The sequence below is a fragment of the Fopius arisanus genome, unplaced genomic scaffold (assembly GCF_000806365.1).
Source record: "Fopius arisanus strain USDA-PBARC FA_bdor unplaced genomic scaffold, ASM80636v1 scaffold00231, whole genome shotgun sequence".
NCBI lineage: Eukaryota > Metazoa > Arthropoda > Insecta > Hymenoptera > Braconidae > Fopius > Fopius arisanus.
Genome location: NW_011887970.1, coordinates 79,252 through 101,286, shown reverse-complemented (window position 1 = coordinate 101,286; position 22,035 = coordinate 79,252). Strand labels below are relative to the sequence as shown.

The window sequence follows — 22,035 nt, the reverse complement described above, 5'->3', positions numbered from 1 at the left end:
GATGGGAACAAGGTTATGGCAAAATCGGGAAAAATATCAAAAGGAAAGGGGCCGGGAGGCGAGAAATAAATTTATGCAACAAAACATTGTCCTTACGTGTTCCGCTATTCATGTAAAAATCCGGTACAATAATAATAAATGATAAACAATTTGATCAGGCTAATCTGCTTCCAACTTCTTATTAGCAATTTATAATTTTCTCTAATTATCAGAATCCCAGCAAAATCCCCACGTATAATTTTAATTATCCTCTTAAATCGTCGCGAACATAAATTATTTGACAATCACCGAATATATCGCTAAACATCCCATACTAGTATCCAATAATCTCATCGGAATGCGGCCTCAAGGACCATCGATTGGCGATAATCCGAGGAACAACCGAAATATTATTTTCGCCCGGGAAATCGACAATTTCCCGGAATCGGACCCCGAAACGAGCGAGCGCGAGCGAGAGAGAGAGAGAGAGAGAGACGGCACCATGCCTCGCTGCTCAGTTACCAGCGAGGAGAAATCCCCAAAAAGAAAATCCAACCCTACAAAAAAAATCCATAACTCGGAATCCGCTCGGCAGACTCCGGAAAACCCTAGACCATCTGGTCCGGGACATCACCCCCCACAATCCCACAAAAACTCAGGCACAAGGGCCCATAATCAATCCCCCAAAACAATCAATAATCACAAGGAAATCCAACGCGCGATACCCCACCTGTTGCATACAGCCACTCGTGGCGGCCTCGATTGCGCCACGAGGGAAAACCACGGGCCCCGCTCGCCGGCCGTGGACAATTTCACTTAAAACCCACTCAAAATTACCCCCAAAACCCCACAAACCACACCGATAACCTCCCAACCGCACTGGGGGATAGAGTAACCCGAAATTATTCGGTAAAACCCTCCACAAACTTCTCCAAAACCACCCAAAATCTGGGGGACACAACCGACGCCACCCCCATGGCTCGGAAAAATATTACAACCGCCAAAAACCATCGGGGAGCCGCCAAAAAGGGGAAAACAAATCGTAATAACCGGAAAAACTCACAGTCGTTTTCCTTGCTGCCCTTCTCTTTCGTTTTAGGACCATCCTGACTGCAGCAAATTGTCCGGATCTCCTGGGTGATGCACTCGTTAACTCTCACTACTCACTCACGTGTCGATGCTATCGCGGTTAACGCGGAACTGATTTTCGGAGGTCAGTGTCGCGTTGCGCTGACCCCCTAATCACGCCTACCAATCGATCGGGTGTCGATTGGTGGATCCCTCTACCCTATTCTGGGTCAAACCCTTCGCGGGGGAATTAATTCAAATTTGAATTAATTCCCCATCCCTAAAATTAATTCTACCATGCTTATCTCCTCAGGATCGGTTCCCCTGGATTCTCGGGACTGAAAGACCTTAATCTCTAACCTTAACATAATACTTCTAAACTTAACCGTTAATTAATTTCTGGCAATCCGCCGAGATAACGACTGATTTTATCTCGTGCGGCCTTCCACCCGTATTCAGTCTTGGCAATTCGTAAGGGTAGTGACTGAATCTACCCCGTACGACCTTCCACCCGTAATCAGTCTTTGGCAATCCGTCGGGGTTGTTAATATTTTTACCCCGTACGGCCTTCCACCCGTACCAATCAGCCCCTTAAACCCTTTCACCTGGAGCGCCGCCGTCTTTCGCCGGACCTACCCGATCCTGAAACTCACCCTCACCTTAACCCTAAATTCCCTGAACCACCCCGAAGGGGGAAAATCCTAATATCGTCTAATCACCACCCATCTAGCTCATTTCGAACCCACCTCGAAGGGGGAAATTAATCGTTATTTTAACGCGTACACATAACCGTTCCCCTCTCACTCTCTTTATTATTATTTCTTTTTGGATTTTTATTCGGGATCCTAACGGGCATCCCCGATGCTCGTTACACAACTCCTCCACAAATCTCTCTCAACAATCTTCCTCTCCCTTTCTCAACAATATCCCTAAACACGGTTACGCGCGGGGCAGCTGTATCACGAGTGATGGCTTCCCCATCCTCGTGCTCGTTCTTCCCCGATTATCGGTGATAATCGGGGTCAATCGGGGACACTCGTCATCGAGTGTCCTTGTTATGACTTCTGTTTTCCCTATTGTTAGGGAATGTCTTCTTCCTTTCCGGTGTCACGTGGGCTGTGACGTAGTTTTGGGTGGTTTTCTTTTCTTCCAGGTCACGTGGGCTGTGACGTAGGGCTGGTGGGTTTCTTTCCTCTCCGCGACGATGTTCGACAGCGTGAGTGTAGGGCGGGGGCAACGCGGGGCAAGGGGAAGGAATATCTCGGGAGGGGGAGCCAACCGTGGCAGGTTCGTTGATTTATCTTAACTTAATTATTAACCTAAAAACAAGTCATTATTAGGGGGCGGGGGAGGGTCTAAAAAAAGTGCCTCGTCACAGGAGATATATCATCATCATTGCTGTGATCAATAATATCACTGTGAAATTCATCCATCTTTGGCATGGTAGGAAATTTACTGAGATCAGAGTTTTCGTAGAAAAGAAAAGTATTTATATCTGCATACGATCTTTGATAGGCCTCAGATAGAGGGAAATTTCTTTGGTAATCTTGTGACATCGCGTCTTTGAATTTTTCCCAGAGTTCTCGTGGATGAGTTGGCTGACAGTATATCAAGATCCGTACAAATAAATGTCGTAACTGCCGTGGCATCATCCAGACTTCGCCTTCCGTCATGGCTCATTCCCACTCTGCATCGTCTTCAATGCGACCTAATGCCAAGCATGCCCTGTGAAAACTATCGCAAATTTGACCATTTACGGTTCGGAGATCATCGAAACTTACGGCTCCTTTGACTGTTATGAGTAATAATCGGAGATAGAACAATTCTACTTGACTTGGACTGACAGAAAACATACGCCCAATGACGTTGAAATGTTTCTTACGTATTTCCCATCTCGAATTTGAACCACGCTGTTTACTAAAAACGTAATGACATGGTAGTTCTGAATAAGAAAATTTTCTAGCCTCCGGATCACGTTGATTTAAAGCAAAATATTCCAATAAGTTCGTTTCAGTTCGTTTACTTAACGCCTTCCTTATACCATCATCTCCGGCATCGCTAATGATGACATTTTGGTGATTGGGTAAATGAATAGGCAATCGTGTAATAGAATGGCTCTTCCTTTGTACTGATCTCCCTAAAATTTTATCACATGGTTCGACCGGGCCAACGTATCGAGTTTCTAGAAACTTACAAATTTCATCGTGATGAACCGTATTTTCATTGTTCTCAGCATCAGTAACCATTACTGCATCAGCGTCATGTCCTTTGTATATATATTTGTATATATATTTTACAGATTTAATAGTGGACACTACTTCGACGTTAATATGACAATTGAACAGTTGCAATAGTGTAGCATTATACGGAACAACATATTGATTGTCAGTAGCATTGCCATTCCGGCGGTTATAAGTTCCAGTATTCCTACGACGATAAGTTGGGTATCCATTTTCATCCATAGTTGTTTCTTCCTGGAAATTCTTCGGAAATTTTTTAGAACATTTACCTTTCTCATCCTTACACCAATCTCCGCATGGCCCATGGACCATATTTTTCATGACGATCTCATGCAGTTTTGGTGCTTCATCTGGATTTGGAATTTCCGCAGAAATATATTTATCGACAACATCGGGTGTAGTAATCTTAGAATTTTGTTTCAATGTCACCAGTAAATGAACATGAGGTAATCCAAGTTTTCGATATTCAACAACATATACATACGCTAGAACTTCTCCGAAGAGTTTATTCTTCTCAATTGTCTTAAGTAGCACATCTTTCTTTATATCAAATACACGGGAAACAATGTCTGGTCTGTCAGATACTGATTGACTTGGCCCTAAATTTTCTAAACTTTCAGACCAGTTTGGATTACATGTCAGTGTGATGAATGAATCGGGTTTACCGAATTTCCTCACAATTGTCATCGCGTCTTGATAATGTTGTAGCCTATTCCGAGGAGATCCTGCGAAGGATGATGGATGAATCACCATTTTGCCGACAGTGCTATTTGTCTCATTAGCTGTTTGTTGCAAATGATCCATTAATCTTTGGTAACTATCAACACGAAAAGTTTTTTGATTGAATCTACAAAATTCAGTCTATCTTGTTCCATTTTTACGTAACTGTCAACAACCCATTGCTGGAATAATCTATCACCCATCAAAAATATATTGTCATCTCGAACAGCCATTCTGTATCTAATATAGGCAGCTAGTGTAACTCGTCTAGCCTTATTGACGCAGGGCATATCGGCGTGCCAACTGCTCGTGCCGTATGGATAAAATAATGGATAGACTTAAGGTTCCACGTTACTATCGAGAGAACTAACATTTTGAAGGCTTTTTGTGTGTTTATTATAGATTGTTACATAAGAATCGGGAATCTCACCATCAGCAGTGGTGGTAAAAATTGCAGCGACTTCGTTGATTCTCTGCAAGTTATATCGTCCTCGATCAACTAGTGATTTCAGTGAAAATAACAAGCGCATTCCCGGTTCAGTTTCGGTATTTGTATCTATCATCGATTATTGTAGTGCCTCATGCATCATTCGGTAAGACTGAGCGAATATATTAAATTCACGAAGAGCGTTATCTATAGCTTCTATAATCTCTGCATTCAACGTAGACATCTGATTACAGCGAACATCAACAGCCTCGTTTTGATCAATCATGAAAAGTTGACCGTGTGAAGGAGTCTCATTTTCAGAAGGATAAAAAGATGTATTAATTTGATAATAAATTTATCCATGTATCTTGAAACAATAGGGACCACTTCGCTGATTGTTGATGTTAACTAAATTGGCATTAAATGATGCGAAGGCGAATGCACTATTATAAGAACGTATTCGATCAAGAAAATGCTTGGATGCTTCTTGACTGCCATTGAATAATCTTTTCAGGATGCTTGCTGGATCAGGCAATGGGTCGAGGAGAACCTCACCATGATTACAACAGTCATTGAAGGATTGTGCCTTCTGCGCGAGCATTTCAGCCTTGAAGTGCTTTGCCCCACAATGTGAGCATACAATATCCATTTTACCAATATAATGTTCATTGACATCTGGAATGACAATATTGTTATTGCTGTTTTGTTGATGTACGTGGTCGTTAGTAATCGAATCCGGGGTATGTTCCTGCTCCTCTTCAATGGATTCGATTATTTCGATTGCACTCATTTCATTATTTGTTGATAGTACATCATTGATTATTGAATCAATATTGTTTTTGTGAACTCTTTGGCGATCCAATCGTTGCTTATTGGCTGCCGTTTCACGTGGAACTTGAACGAATTCTTCTTGGCGAATAGTCTCATTATTTTGAATTTCAGGATGTTTCTCTGAGCGATGAATAGAATCTATTACATCTCCGCTCGCTCCAGCCACTACTTCGTTAGTGTGGTTGGTTACAGTCAATTGTGAAAATGTACAACCATTGAGGTTTCCAGAATCATGAAAATTACTTTCCTCTGGAACATTATGATCGCCAGGATTTCTATATTGTTCCCGGATCCTCTCACGATAAGCTCGTTGTCGAGCTGCATTTTTTTGACGTTTCAATCGCTGAAATTCTCTTTCTTCTACCGAAGATCGTACAACTTTACGTTTAGGCATTATGATCAATGTTCATAAGTTCAAGTATTTGTATTTAATGAAGTAAATATATTCTATGATTGGTTTCAACTATAAGCTTGGATTTGGATCTGTTTAATGTCTGTGAGAATTTGTATCTGGTATCTGTTGAAATTGGGTTTCTGAATAAGGATAAGGTCCTATTGAGGTTGCTTCATTGACCTAAATCATATACACTGTAAAAAGTATGAGTGTGTTGTATTTATTTCATAAACAAGTCAATATAATACAGTCATTCATACTTTACATAAGCATTTATGGGAATAAGATTTGTTTGCATCAAGAAATATCCAAAGTACCCAATGGAGAGAAATCCACTCCTGGCTGACTGGCTGCAATCAACAGAAACATAGAAAAAGTGATGAGTTATTGTGTCTTATAGTTCTTGAATATTTGTCTTGGAAAGAAAAATACTCACACTTAACAATCCAGACTATTCTCGGACAAGTTACTGCATTTAAGCTGATCTTTCGACACTGGAAAAAAAATTCTTTTTAAACTCGTATCTTAAACTCTGTGCTTCAAACGTAAACAAAATTCTCGTCAAGATAGTGACATTTGAAATTTTGGTGTATATTAGAATTTCTGAATTTGTTTTGTTATTGCTGATGAAAATTTCGAGGCTTCGAAAAATTGTGATTCAAAGTAGCTCATCGATCGACACTGTCGACAGTACTGACCGCACTTATTGATTGGGAGACTTTCAATCCTTGAATTTTCTCTTATAATTCTACTAAAATGCAGGAGAAAATTTTGAAAAAATCATAGATAGTCAGCGTCATCCAAATAATTTTTTTCGACACATTAATTTTTGTTCAAAAAGTTTTTTTAAATCAATAAATAATGGATTTTTTTAACTGGATGGTTGATCATGTTGTGTTATATATCAAAAAATTTCTGTATTTTTTAATATTTTTAGTCAAATATATGAATTTCTTGCCTTCAAGCACAAAGAAATGGTGGACTTTCGCATAAATAGCACGCTGGATAAAATGCTGATTTTTCGAAAAATGAAACGATAATAAAATCGAGTGAAACATTGTCCGACGATTCTTTATAGATTATAAAAACCTTTAAATTTTATAAAGCTGATGAGATATTTTAATTGTTCAATTTACGGATAAGACCGAGTGCAAAGAATCTGAATGGAGAATTAACATAACCTAACAACTCTGAAAAACGATTGAATTTTCTTAATTTCCGTCCAGAAATCCGCATTGAACAAAGATAGTGTTCATCATAAAAGTTGTTTTTTATATGCAATCAATTAGAAAACGCGTAAAAAAGGGTGATTACTCAATTTTTATAACATGCATAGCATTGCAATTTGTATACTTACAGTTGAATGTCTCTGAGAGCCGCTGTTGAACTATGCAATATTCACTAATTCACTGATACTGAATATCTTATAATTCATTAATATAAATGTTATTAAATAGAAGTATCACACGAAATTGTATTTTTTCGGGTAAATGTCATAAACTGTCTGGATGATACGCTTGAAAGATGAACGGTTCAATGTAGTTCAACAGAAATGATGGAGTTCATGAAATATGCCCATACGCGATGGGCATTTTTCATGAACTCCAAATCGTGCGATATTGAACAATGATGGATTCGTGTTTTCCAATCAAAACTGTTTTGAAAACAAATTAATAAGATATTAGAATCTATTCACGATAGAATTTTTCTGATAATTCCATTGGAAAGCTAAGGGAATTTTAGATGAAAAACATGTGTGAGAAATGATTTTTTGAATTTATGATGATTTAATTTTTTTGGCCACGATTTGAACGATTCTCCTCTTGCCATTTCTCACAAAATTTTGTTTCTTGGTAATATCGCCGGCTCTATCAGCCGCAGCGACCTAGGTGTGGTCTTAAATAAAAAGTGGGCTCACTCGCCGGCGATTCACGTGTTTGAAAAAATTTCCCCATCTATTTTCGGTGTACTTATAAGGCAAAAATTGATTTTGGGAAAATGGTCCATAACTAATTAAAAAGTCAATGGAAACCCTTATACGACCACATAAATGGATGGTGAATAAGCGCACCTGCCATTTGAGACCACTCTCAAGTTGCTGTGACTAATAGAACCGAATATATTTTCGAAAAATTGAATTTAAAAAAGAATGACCCTTCCAAATCATGACCAGCAAAATTGAATTTTTAAAAAACCCAAAAATCATTTCTGACACTTGTTCTCCACTTAAAATTTCCTTACCTTTCCAATGGAATCATCGAAAGAAATGCACTTCAACCATTTCATTCTAATATTCATTTTGCCTACCTTACCCTATATTAAATGTAATAAAAATTCGTTGAAAAATCGATGAAAATTCATTTTCTTTCTTGACTCATTAGTGAGTTGGTCATGAATGGACTAATTATTACTGAACATTGTATTGAGCAAATCACTTGAATACCCTTGAAATTGTATTATTTGGTCAATCATGTTTAATAGTTTATTACACATTTGGTTATCAATATTTTTCTCTTATCTATAACTATGTGAACAACATACACTTTTGTATTTTTTCATGGCAAAACTTATTAATACTCACAATGTTCCCTAACGATTACATTATAATAGTTGGGCTTTATTTTTACTCTCACTATTTACGTCGCAAAAACTTAGTTTCATCGCAAAAAGTGTACTCATTAAGTTGCCAAACAATCACGCTGCAATAACTTAGAAATTTTTTTTCTTAATTTACGTTAAAGCTGCTTGAACATGTTTTTTTAATGTCCACGTTACACTGCTTTGAACATTTTTGTTTTTTTTTTTTTTCAAGTATAAAACATAATGTTAAGATAATGATAATGACAGAAATATCTCTCTTCTTTGTAACTATACTTCCAATTCAATTTTTTGCAAAAGAACAATTATTTTGTGGAAAAAAAAACATTCAATTACACATCAATACTGTTAAATCGTGCAACTCTTTCCTTAATATAAATAGTAAGAAATAATATTATGAATCACATTCTCTTAAATATTATGTTTTCTTGATATTATAATAATTTCATAATGGAGGTTATAGTTTTTTTTAGTAAAATAATATCAACTCAATGAGTACAGCACAACACAGTCGTAATACACCGTAAAAAATATTATTCAGGCTCATATTTATACTTTTATACGAATCAGTCATCAGTAACCAACTATAGTACGGTTCATTTAAGTGTTTTAAAGAACTAAATTTGGTTTTAAAGAACAGTAAAGTTTGCACACGAATTTGAACAGATAAATATTAATGACCAAAGTTTTCTTTGTCATCATTCTCATCTGTAGTAGGCATCATACATTTGACGTCAGTACTGACACTTCCACTGGAATATCGTTTGTTGGCCTTATTAGATTGCAGGGGATGAATTGCTTTGTTCAAATCTCCAATTGACATTGGCAAGACATCTTCATTGATATCAATATGATCCATAGTATTGACCTTGAAGCATAGTTGACCTGGAACAAAAAAGGAATTTATCCATGAAATCATTAATGAAGTTTTAAAAATAAAAAATAAAAAATAAAATAATAACTCAATAAAAGAATGAAATATTTACTTGGAGGTTTGCTCATGCAACGACGTAGAGTAATATTAACACCCTTTTGTAAGCGAGGATTGTTCAAAAATGAAGTAACACATACGATTAGGCGATGTGTACCATCAGTTACCATTCCCTGGCCAAACTTGAATTTCCGGTTGAGATTTGGACTGGAGGAATCTTCAAATATGCTCGCATCTCTGGAACAGATAAATTGATGAAATATTAATTGGAGAAGAGAGAAAATGAATGCATATGAAGGAGACGCAAAATAAAAAAAACTCACCAACATAACCTTCTGAGTCAAAAACATCCTCGAAGGCTACTGCAGAATATGTTGCCGGTGCAATTGTGCTATCAGGAATCTCACAAAGCCCATGAAAAATTATTTCACTCGATGGCTGAACGTTGAATTCCATGGGAATGATCGTGTCCTTTGCATTTCGTCACTGTGGACTTATTTCTGACAAAGTGCCACCAGTGAGCTCGACAACTTATCCTTAATTGAACTTGGAGAAAAAAACGTGGTAATTGAATTCCTAGCCTCAATTTTTCTTTGCGTGAATATATGATAAAAAATCGATAATAATTGAATAATTACTTACATCATCCTATCCTTCGCAACCCAAGCGTCAATTTCTTCGTTAGAAGAAAATTCATATGGTGAGGATGCCATTATTTAATCTTGTCTTGTCTTGATTTTTAATCGATGCACTGAGAAACACGACACTATCCGTTGTGACAAATGGCGGAAGGAGATCAAGGAGATCGAAGCGACAACAGTCGTTCTAATTATCGAATGACGCACTGTAGCGTTAGTAAGCCGTATGTGAATTTGAAATCTATAAAATTTCCGACCAATGACATTTCATGTTAATGACGGGAATAATCATTGAATCAATTGTTGCGGCCTCCGGGCGGCTGGACGATCGATTATTTCCCAAAAGGCGACCCCCAAAACTAAATTGACCGCGACCAGTTACGTCCAGACGGAGACCAAAGTAAAGTGGACTCGTATTGTGTGGGATAAAACACTGAAGTGTACCACGCTAGGTTACGCAGGAATTCTAATTAGTGAAAGAATCACTCAGAGAGAGAGGGAAAATCTTCTACTGATTAATTTAGAGATGTTTATTGGGGTATTAAAAACACAGGATCGTCACAACAATCCAAGATAAAACCGCTCAATTTGATGGGAGAGGTAGGTAAGACCGAGGTGAAGGAAGAATTACAATTGATTCAAGACTTACAGTTGATGATAAACGGGGGAGTAGAAGGTGCGCGCGATCACTCAGTCAGACCTGGCAGACTCGGCGGTTTCCTCGAAGGTTGAAGGGGTAGGTTTCGGTGATTTCTTGAAGACGAGACGATTCTCGGTCTGTGAAGATGAGATCGACGAACTCGGAGATTCGTTGCGATGGCCTAGGTGTTCAGGTCGTTCACTTGGCAGGGGAGAAGGTGCCGAGCCGGAGGTTCGGCGGCGTAACGAAAGACCCCAATTTTCCGTCAGACCAGGGGTGGCGGCTCGGCTTCTCGTGGACTTCAGATGTCGGATCACTTTATGGCTCGCTCGGCTCTCGTTCACCAACAAAGCGAACGCTTAGTGCAGTTTTGTTACGCTCTTTTGAGGCTGGACTTTGTCAGTGGGTCAGTCAGCAGGTACTTGTCGCTTCGTACAAGTGTTGCCCTTTAAACCCGCAATGAATGAGTCCAGGGGAGTCCTCGGTGCCAATTTGATTTCTTCTTGCTTACGCGGCCCCGGCGTGGCAATTTCTGACCTGGGTTGGCTCAACTAGTCTGCAATAGACTCACGCAGCTCAGGCGTAATTGTTGATGAAGACGGTCTCGTCTTGTAGGTAGGACTCCGCTTCCTCGAGGGTAGCTCGGCTGATGCAGGTGAAGACTGGCGATGAACCAACTTGGTAAATCAAGGAGACTTGACGAAGTCGTCGAAGTCGAAATAGTAGTAGACTAAGAAGTGATCTTTGCGGGTTGGGGCGGGATCAAATATACCCTTGGTGGAGATCATCCCCCACCTAAGCCCGCGACCGTTATTTTTCAGAGGAATCAATCGATATGCCGGGATTAGGCACTCATCATGGCGGTCCGTCTCCGGGAATTCGGGAGTTCGTTGTCTTGTTCTGAGAATCGGGAAAACCGTTGACAGCTGCGATCGTGGATCGGGTGGTGTGATCTCCGTATTCCCGATTTTTACGACGTTTCGGCCTATCAGCGAAATCCTGTTGATTTTGGGTCCATTGTGGGAGAGGGGTTGCGCTTCCTGTCACCCACCTGTCGGCCTTAAGGGCCTTTCAAGGGCGGGGGTTGTTGCAGAGCGTTCGCTCCCTCCGCGTGTCAAATCCGCAGCGGGCGTTCAGCCATAGTGCGTCTGGTGCCGGGCTCCATGTCGTTGTTTCGCGGGCCGTCGTGGCGCCGACTTGGCGACATAATTTTCATTAGGCTGACATTTACAACCCGGCTTACTGGAGGAGTCGAGACGCCTCGTACCGTTTTCAGGTTTCAACCTGGGTCCAGGGGGGTGCACTCTTGTGTACGAGGGGCATGAGTCATCCCCCGCATGTTGGCAGCTGTTCCCAAAAACCGTTGGGGAATTCCAAGATTACGAGAAAGGTCAAGAAATACCGCGGGATCCGCAACACAATCATAAACAAATTTTTATTCATTTGATTCAGTAATTCGATCCAATAATTAATAGTATAATAATGCGATGGCAATTACAATTATAATAATGATAAATCATGTACTGTAACTTTTTTTCATTCGACGGTTGAAACTTACTGATTCAACTGACGTTTAAAACTTTCTGACCAATGAGGAATAGGCGTTACGCGTGAAGTGAGCGCCGTTATACCCCCGAAGTTAGCCGAACTGTTTGTCCCTTTTATAATAGGATAGCGAAAGGAAGTAATTCATCCCAATCCTTTTCCTCATTACTGTGTACCTTGAGGTATTCCACAAGCACGTGATGACTCCTCTCTAGAGCCCCATTTGACTGGGGTCTGTATCCAGAGGTGGTGACATGATGGAATCTCAAAATTCTACTTAGCTGGGCAAACAACTTGCTAACAAAACTAGTCCCCTTGTCTGACAGCACGACTTTAGGACATCCATATTGAGCGACATAGTGTGTTGCAAACGCCTGAGCGATGGTATGAGCCTTGATGTCTAGGAGTGGAACTGCTATACAGTGTTTGGCAAAGCTATCGTGGATGGTCAGGATATGTTTGTTCCCATTCCTGGTTGTTGGAAGAGGACCCACCGTGTTGATTGCTACTCTGTCGAAACACTCACTCGGGGTCTCAGTGATAAGCATGGGTTGCTTGAATTTCACCCTTCGGATCTTCTCCAACCGGCAGGTTTGACAAAACGTTCCACTTCTTGGTTCATCCCTGGCCAATAAAAACCATCCCTGATCCTGTTGAAGGTTTTGACTATACCTTTATGTCCAGCCGAAAGAGTTTCATGGCATTCTCTTATCATTTCGGGTCTTAGAGCTGGTGGTGGCATGCTTATTGTGCCATGGCATAAAGTGATAATGACCGGAAAATGCCTGAATTCCTTCTCTAGGAAGTACCGGATCCTTATGTCGTGGTCAATTTCATCTCCACTATGTACCATCTTCAATTCATCTACCTGGTATCTGGTGATTGTCTCTCCTAGATTGGACAAGCATTTCTTTAAGGCTCCATTTTTCACCTTCTTGAAATGCCATTGTTTGACGAACAAGGTAAATGTTTTGAATTTCCCGCATTTAGTGACGATAACTTGACCTGGTGTTGGCCTTAATTTGCTGATATTTTCTAGGTCGATTAGTCGTAGGTCTCTTAGCAGTTTGGTGTTCTGCTTAGTTGGTTCTCCATCCGCAGCTAGGAAGTGCGCAATATTTCCTCTGGTAAAGGTCAGTCCGTCTCTCGTTTCCAGAATGTTGGGAGCGGACTGATAGAAATCATCTAGAGGAATGATATTCTTATCTGCCCCGGACTCGGGTGATCCTTTTTGGCCCTATTCTGGGCTTGTTGGATATCCGCTAGAAAGTTTGCAGAGGACACGAGTCGAAGTTACTGAGGTTTGTAGGTTTTCCCGAGGTGGGTGGGGACTTTCTAGGATTAATGATGCGTTGCCGTCTTTCGCCGTTCTCGTTAGACCTTCGTCCGTTTTCCGGATTATACCCGACATTCCCTCCCCCGTTGAGATTCTAGTTTCACCCCCGTTAGGGGAGATATTGGCTTTCTCCACGGCTTGTGGAAAAGACGTTTCTTGTAATTCGTCCGTCAGGTCGGTCAACTGAATTGATTGATCTCCATACTCTGCCATTTTCTTGTCAAACAGTAAACTTGACTCATCTAGCTGACACCGAAATTCCTTGCCTAACCCTGTCTTCTTCAATTGAAAGATGGGTGGCACATCGTAATAATCCCAGTCGTGTGTATTCTGATTCCGGGATTCATCCAACTTTTCTCTTTCTTCAAGTTTGCTAATGAATCTGTCAAAACGCTGAAGATTTTCATCAGCAATACCTGTTGTATTCTCTTCCTTTTCTTCATCTTCCATAAGGGTCTCAGCCTCTATCATAGCATCAGCCAAACCATTTTGAGGTTGAGGGGAATTGAAAACATCATCATCCTCTAAAGGTTCTCCTTCTAAGGTGACCTCTAGATCATCCAGGTTATCTACAGTAAGTTTCTAACGGTTTTGTTGGGGTCATGGTAATGCTTTCTGCATCTGATGTTGAAGGTGAAGGTTTGTCCCACGCCTCCAGTTTCTTTGGTGTCTCCTGCATGCCGATGGCTTGAGGCTCCTGATGTAGAGAGCTCCGTCGAACACCTTGCTGCATTTTATTTTTTTCACTAGTTTGATAGCTACGTTTGAGCCGGCAAGAAACTGGTACCCGCTGCCCGCTGCTGATCTCCGTTTCCCTTCGCTCCTGTATTCTGTGTGCGATTGAGGTTCCAAAAATTCTTGATGTTTTGGGGTCACTATTAAAACGAACTGTGAGGCTGGGATCGGTGGTCTTTCTTCCTGATTTCAGAATGGGCTTAAGTACTGCCCCGGCTGGGAGACATGCAATGAGGGCGGGACTGTTAACTTCATTTTGTAGTGGATTTTCTGCAAAGGCATCAGCCAACTGAGCCCGCTTCTGCCTCTTGATTTCCACCTCGAATTCGAAGTCATTCAGAAATGTTTACACTTCACTTGCCTTGTTGTAGGATTACTGGAATCCCTTAGCCAATTTAGAGCTGGTGAATTCGTGATCACGGTGAAAGGAACTCCAAAAATATATGGTTTGAACTGGCTTAACGCATAAATCACAGCCAGGCAGTCTCGTTCTGTTGAGGTATACCTGCTCTCAGCTCCCCGAAGAGTCATTGATGCAAAAAGTACAGGGTGACCATCTCCTTCATTATCTTTCTGGCTGAGAATAACACCGAGACCTCTTTCGGAGCTAGAAACATGTACAGCGAAAAGCTCTCATATCCGGATGAGAAAGTAGTGAGTCCTCTGTGATCGCAATCTTGAGGAGGTTGGAAGCCTCATCCTGCTCCTTTTCCCATTCAAATCCAGTGTTCTTCCTAAGGAGTAGGGTCAGTGGCTCAGCTTTCTCTGTATAATTCTCAACGAACCTTCGATAATAATTACTGAAACCGGAGAATTTCCTCACTCCTAGTTGATTGAGCGGTGTAGGCATGTTTACCAGTGCCTTGACTTTGGACGGATCAGGATGAATACCGTCTTCATTTATTATGTGACCCAGATATGCCACTTCCTTCATGAAGAAGCGACATTTATCTGGCTGAAGGGTCAACCCATTCTCCTTAAGGCTGTCAAAGAGATGTTGTAATCTTTGGCAATGCTCCTCTACGGTGCTAGAATAAACCACTATGTCATCTAGATACACATAAAGTTCCGTTCCCTTCAAACCCGTGAGGGCCTGATTCATCATGCGTTGGAAAAGACGAGGAGAATTTTGAAGTCCAAAAGGCATCCGCACTTATTCAAAGTGCCCATTCGAACCCGAGAAAGCTGTTGTCTCCCTATCCCGCTCATCCATCTCAACCTGATGGAAACCACTTGCAAGGTCAGATACGCTGAAGTATCTGGCTCCTCCAAGCTGAGATATGATCTCCGTGATATCTGGAAGGGGGTAGGAATCGCCGACTGTCTCTTGATTTAATGCTCGAAAATCGATGACTATTCTCCACCGCTTCCTGCCTTGTGAATCCGCTTTCTTAGGCACAATCCACAAAGGTGAATTATAAGGTGATACCGATTGTTTGATGATTCCTTGATCTTCGAGAGCCTGGGATTGCCTGCTGACCTCTTCTTTATACTGCCGAGGGAACTGGTATTGCTTCCGATGGATTCCTTTATCGTCTACTGTCCTGATCTTGCATTTGAAGTTCCTGGATTTACCTAGCTTATCCCCGGGAAGGTGAAAAACATCAGGGAAGGCTATTATTAATTCAAACACTTTTTTTCTTCCGAAAGACTGCAATTCTTGATCAGGGAGGGCCTGTCTCACCGCTCTGGCTCTGCCTTGAACAACATCCTCCTGAGTTAATACTAACCCGCAGAACCCCAAGTTGGGTTCATCTCTTTCATCCTCAAGTGCTACTACTTCCTGAGGAGAAATATTAAGTTCCATAGATTCATCAGTGATGTTGATAGCAATGGCACATGCTATTCCATTCTGTATGGTCACAGCAGCCTGACCTAGATACGCCCCTTCCGGGGTTGATACTGGCGGTAGATACCCTGTTCTTAGTTCTGTACCCACGATGGGGACCGCTATAACCATTCTGGTTCTCGCTGGCAAAACTGTTGAACCCGGAGTCTACTGATATTCATACCAGTGGACTGCGATATTTGGTCTTTTCTTCGTGGTGATGGTTCGCTGGAGATAACGTATATCAACTTTCTCCTTGATCAAAAACTCCAATCCTAGAAGTCCCGAACCATTAACCGGCAGCTTACAGTCTACCACGTGAAAAGGTACTCGTGATCCAAAGATTTTGAAATGGACGAGTCCACATGGGGGGAGGTCATCCTCAGTGACTCCAGTGACGGCGCAGATTACTGGAGGGTTAATCCTTGTGTCAGGTTTAACCACCCTGCTCTCGACAAGATTTATTCCAGCCGCTGAATCGATATGAAAACGATGGCTACCATTTACCAAATTTCTCCTCAAATTCACCCGAGGACCACCCCCGGTAAGGGAAATCCTGCACACTCTCCTTGTCCTTAAATCAGGAAGGCACATGTGGATAGGCCGGGGTAGGTTGTTGCTGAACGTGATGGTCCCCGAATTAAAGGAGATGTGAGCTTTCAACCTGTTCAGCATTTCGTCACCAATGATCGCTTCGAATCCTTCAGGTTGATGAGGAACGATGTGGAATTTGATGCTTACATCCGATTGAATGGGAATCATCACAGTCCGTATGGATTCGATCACATCGTTTGAAATTCCGACTATTCTACAGATTTCAGATGTGTCTATTGGGATGTTGTTAATCAGCGCTTGTCGTGAGATGAGGTTGATTGCAGCCCTGGTATCCACTAAGGCCTCGACAGCACCGGACCTCATGAAAAGTCCCTGAATAAGGATCTGTGGACCCCGACTAGCGCCGCAAAGGACACTATTCTCTAACGGCGGTGGGTGCTGCTCAGAGCATGTGACGGTTGACAACTCTGCTCGCTTACCGATGCACCCATGTGGTGAGCGAGGATCTCGTTTAAATCCTACTGAGAAATGTTTGATACACCATTTTTCCGAGATTTCTGATTTGTCTGATCTGGAATGGTTGGGTACCGTCAACCCTGAGGTTCTCGAGAACCCTTCCGGGAACCAGAACGAGAATTGTCCTGTCGCTTCTGGGTCTTCAGTTCAACAACCAGATCTTTGAGCAGCTGTTTGATCGCAGCCATATGATCTGGTTTTTCTCTACCCAAGCTTTGTTCCTTTGAGAGGCTATGGTTGGTGGCTAGGATTGTCGCAAACTGATTCTTCCGGATTACATCAAACTCCTGATTTTCGGTTGGTAGATGAGAAGGTCCATCCGCCATAGACTGACGAGTTTCATAGGTTAGGTCTTCCCAATTGTCGGAAATCCCAGCCATGTTAATGGGATTAGAGTTGAACGTAGGTGGTGGTATTGTAGGTCGATCCGCGGTTCGATGATACACATTCCTGATATAAACCTGCGAAGAGCCGTTCCGATGATGTCGAGGGATATGCCAGTTTGTGGAAGGAGCTGACAAATCTGTCGGTGGGCTAAGCCCACGCTGGTCATAGCTACTTCTACGACCCCGTTGCTTCTACTCGGAGTTCGCGTGGAAGGCAGATTTTCGTGCCGGTCTAGGAACTGTTGATGAACAGGATACCGCAGAATGGGCGACTGACCCGACTTGGAAGCATACCCATAAGGACCCGGCTGATGCCTGGCCGGGGAATTAGTCCAGCCCCCGTTGAATGTTTGAATTGAGGGATATTCCGTGACATATCGGTATTGTTGATTATCAGGAATTTCTGGAGCTGGCAAGCTAGTAGATGGTCTACACTCCTTAGCATCCATTAATTTGGCAACATCCCCAAGATTCTTGCACTTAGCTCGAGGGATGGTTTCCTTGAGTGCGGCTGGAGCATACTGCTTGAAACGGGCGAGGGCTTCTCCATTGAAGTAATCTTGGAATATTCTTTTGTCTTCTGCAGTTGAATTTTCCAGAGCTGCCAACCCAAATTGCACCAATGCTGCCAAACGATCCAAAAAACACTCCAGCGGTTCATTTGTAAATTTAATTAATCCGCGAATTTGATTAATATAATACGTAAGGTCGTATTGCCCTTGAAATCTTCTAACCAAGATTTCCAGAACATCTCCTACAGAGTTTAATGGTTTGTTAGCAACAGCGAACTTGGCAGGAGGTAAAAGCCGCTTAAGAATGTGATAAATATATTCTTCCTTTTTCCCGTCTGTTATAGGGATGGATGGCAGATTTGCGCTAACGGCGTATTCAAACTCCTCCAAGGACGCGTGTTGAGCTGTTCCGGAAAAAATTGGAATACTGTTTGCAATATCACGGGCTTTGACATAATCCCCGTGACTCCCGGCGAATTGCCCAGGATCGGCGGTGGAGTTTCCAGTGAAAGTTATATTAATAGAATTATCGTTAGGCATGATTCCAGTTTATAAAATTTAATCGCAACTCAAATCAAATGTAAAAATCTTAATAGAAGATGAATTTTTCAAATTTCAGACGAAATAGTAATTATTTGTTATTATTTTAACAAACGTTGATTTAATGAGTGTAAGGACTACTGAGAAATCTTGGTTGTCCTACCGACTGCGCCATGGAATTTTAGCTGTTATGTCTGAAAGAGCTAAAATTGTTGTTGAGGGTTTTGGATATGTTTTCTTTTTTTTTTATTTGTTATTCAAAAAAAAAACAATTGATTAAAGGCGGAGAATCAGGGGTGCTGAAGGCAATTAACACGTTTTTGAACACTGCTCTTATTCTGAAAATCTGGTACATTTATTTATTCGATGACAGATTTTTACACGAGTTACAGAAAGAAAACAAATATATCTAAACAACATTTCAATTAAAGATACCCCCTGGAATCTTTCTTTAAATCTAAGACACTTCTTTCTCGTGTTTAATTGAAGCGTACTCACGCAATATTTGTATTTCGTTGATATGAACGTTATCTGATTCCTTTTTCTTTTTATGCCAGGTCCCTCGGTTGTCCTGCTTTCTTTCGTTACCAGAGTTAAATAGGTTAAACTCTATTATGACTACTCGACCAGTCAGGAACGTTCACACACTCGAATTTAATTTATGTGTTTGTATTGTAGAAATGTTTGTTATATAATTTCGGGTTTATTAAGTCCCTCACAATGAGAGTGCTCACACAGCACAAGTTGCAAAAACCTCTTATTCGTATGAGGTATAGCGGGCCCGAATTTAGGAAGTTTTTCCCTGATTAATCCAATCCGATGCTCATCTACTTCGTTTTCGGTAAGTTACCACGCACAAGCTTTATAATTTAAATAAAAGGTTGTATGGGAAGGATTAATTTTTCAGATCAAGTCCCGGTATCACTCCACCAAGGTTTTAACAACTCCGCGTATGTTTACAAACTGATTTTACCATTCGATTTTTGAGAGTTGATCGCGTTGGAGTTGGTTTTTGTGGCGGTTTTTCATTAGTGGAGGGATTTGAGCTGATCTTGGTTTTTCAATTCTCGCGGGTGGGGCAGTTTGTTGGTTCAGCGCTTTTAGCACTGCCAGCGTTCCACTTGTTGCTTGCCCTGCCCGCTCAGCTGTTCCCACGGCCCATTTCCAATCGGACCGCGTGGCGAAACAGCTGACGGTTCGCAAGTACGCATTTTTTTTAACGTGGAGCAATTCGCTTTGCCCTCAATTCTTTTGGACATTATAAATTTCAATGTCATTTTGAAAATCATTTTGAAAAATGTTCAAAATTTTTCGAGAAAAAAGTTTGTTAAAATAGTATTTCTCGGGTCAGAATAATCAGGCAAAATAAAACATAAACGACATACTTGATCCAGAGTTTGCAAATGAACTAATATTATTGCCGACAATTCAAAAGTTAGTTTTCGCCTGATAACCCCTAGTAAAATGAAGTGCCCCTAATAACGTGAATTTTTGCAATAACAATTTTCATGAATATGGAAGCAAAATCCTATGGATTTTTCTATCTGACTGTGTTGTGAATGGATTAAATTGTGTTGGGCGTGGTTGGGTCTCGGGACACCAATGTATACTGGGTGTCCGAGAAGTACCTCCCGATACTGAACCGGCATGTACAGGGGGTGAGTCTAAACCATAAATTCCTTTACCACTTTTGGAACGGAAGCACCCCTCCGGAGATACTGGGGTAAACAGGACAGCCAATGACGCTGCCGCGTTAAACGGCAATACGTCGGTGCGGCTGTTGCGTTCGAGTATGAGTGATTCCCCTTCGAGCCAGAAGGAGGCGGGATCAAGTTCCACGTTCACCCGGGAGCGTGAGAGAGAAGGCATGGTATTCTCTCTCACTCTCTCGCATCACTCCGCTGCAATGTTTTTGCAGTTATCTTTTAAACAATTGGGTTTTTGGTATTTTTCCATTGATCATTATTTGTTGCAAATTGAATTTGCAACAAAATTATTTCATGGAAAAATCACCGAAAGCCCATTGTTCATTAGATAATTAATGAAGAGGGCGTCTTCAACTAAAAATGTAAAAATCACAGCGATCGCTGTATGGATTTTTGAGACAATTGTTTAATTATTAATTATCTCATCAACCATGAGAAGTAGCGAAATTTATCGGAGAATCTTTTTTTCTGTTAATGAGATTTAGAAAAAAACAGTTCTCCTTATAAATTTGTATCAAATTCTCGGTAGTAACGGGATTTTTGGAAATCCCGCACATTAAACTAAATTTTGGGTTAAGTTTTCTAAAACTTCTGCCATCTCGACTGTCTCCCGGGAATTACTCGAACCGTCGAGGGGTGTGGGGACTGGGGCCCGAGTGCTTAGGGTGATAGGAGGACTAAGGATAGGCAACAGCACAGGGCAGACACGGGGAAACATTCCCAGCTCCCCTACGGGACTTGCTGGCATATAGCATAGGACTCATACTGGCGTATGCGCGCTCCATGTTAGATGGGGTGGGCATTCGAGTGGCTGATCCTTCGAAGGGATTGTTCGAAGGGGTCAGTGGCGACGCTCGAATTCGGCGCGTTCCAGGAGAGGCTAATGCCAGGGATATCCTCCCTGTGGCGAGGGCAGCTCGTCCCGGCACACGACAGCTCACCAAGCCGTAGTCGAGAGTGGGGGTACATCGGCACTATTGCTGACACTGCCCACTCACTCAGCAGAGCCGCTTCGGCTGGCTTCCGGTGCGGACGACTGGCAGCTATCTTTCGAGCCCTTAGCTGGCTCTCAATGCCCAGTATTAGTCTCTTACGCTCCCTAGGTGAGGATCATCCTCTCATTCAAAACATTCTCTGAGTGAGAGCAATACTCTCCTCGGGTGGTGTTCTCTAGGTGAGGGCCATGTTCTTCCTGGTGTTCTCTGGGTGAGAACCATACTCTCCCCAGTTAGGCTCTCTACATTTGGGGCTACTCTAGTGGGCCCGGCACGCTCTCGATAGTGTGCTTTTGGGTGAGTAATCCCCACGCTCTCGGCCTCCCAGCACTTCGCTATCTTACGGCGCGCTCTCGGCGAGGTGTTCTCAGAGGTCGCCCTCAGCGTCCCAGAACACCGCAAGTATGCTCTCGGTATCCCGGACGACGGTCTCTTCTCTGTATTATTTCTCGGTCTAGATTTCGGTTATTAGAGTCGCGTATCCGTGGACCCTGGCCCGCTCTCCACGACCCTGGTCTTCCCGCTTCCGTTCCTTTCGTCATCAGCTTCTAGCTTCTCGCGGGTAGTTTTACGGTAATGAGGTTATCGTTTTAGTTCTGGGAGTATGGACTCCCCGGTTTTTTTGTGATTTACGGATTTTGTGTTGTCGCGAGGAAGAGTTCCAAGCCCACTTGTTCTGTCATTTCGTGCTCTTGTTTTTTTTGGATATTTCGGGATTTTGGGTTTGATGAGGTCGGCTGACCTCGGGCAAGGCAGGGCACCCCCCCTCCGTACCAGCGTTTCAGTTTTCATTAGCTTTTGGCCCATAAAAATCTAGCTGGCGCCCGCAGTAATTCGGTTGGATTTTAGGATGCGAGCACGGGAACGGGCGAAGGTAATAACTATCGCCGATCTTCGGGACGAGATCGGGGAAAA

The 22,035-nt window shown here is 42.0% G+C and overlaps 1 protein-coding gene across 1 annotated transcript; it reads right to left on the bottom strand.

Annotated features, from left to right (window-relative positions):
• Positions 1-8,930: 8,930 nt before the first annotated feature.
• Positions 8,931-15,184, bottom strand: LOC105272668 (uncharacterized). The gene is made up of 4 exons (XM_011314872.1): positions 14,704-15,184; positions 13,309-13,916; positions 12,181-12,661; positions 8,931-9,142 (listed from the first exon to the last, which is right to left on the bottom strand). Exons 1-4 carry the CDS (start codon positions 15,182-15,184, stop codon positions 8,931-8,933), a joined length of 1,782 nt encoding a protein of 593 aa, XP_011313174.1.
• Between the last annotated feature and the right edge of the window lie 6,851 nt (positions 15,185-22,035).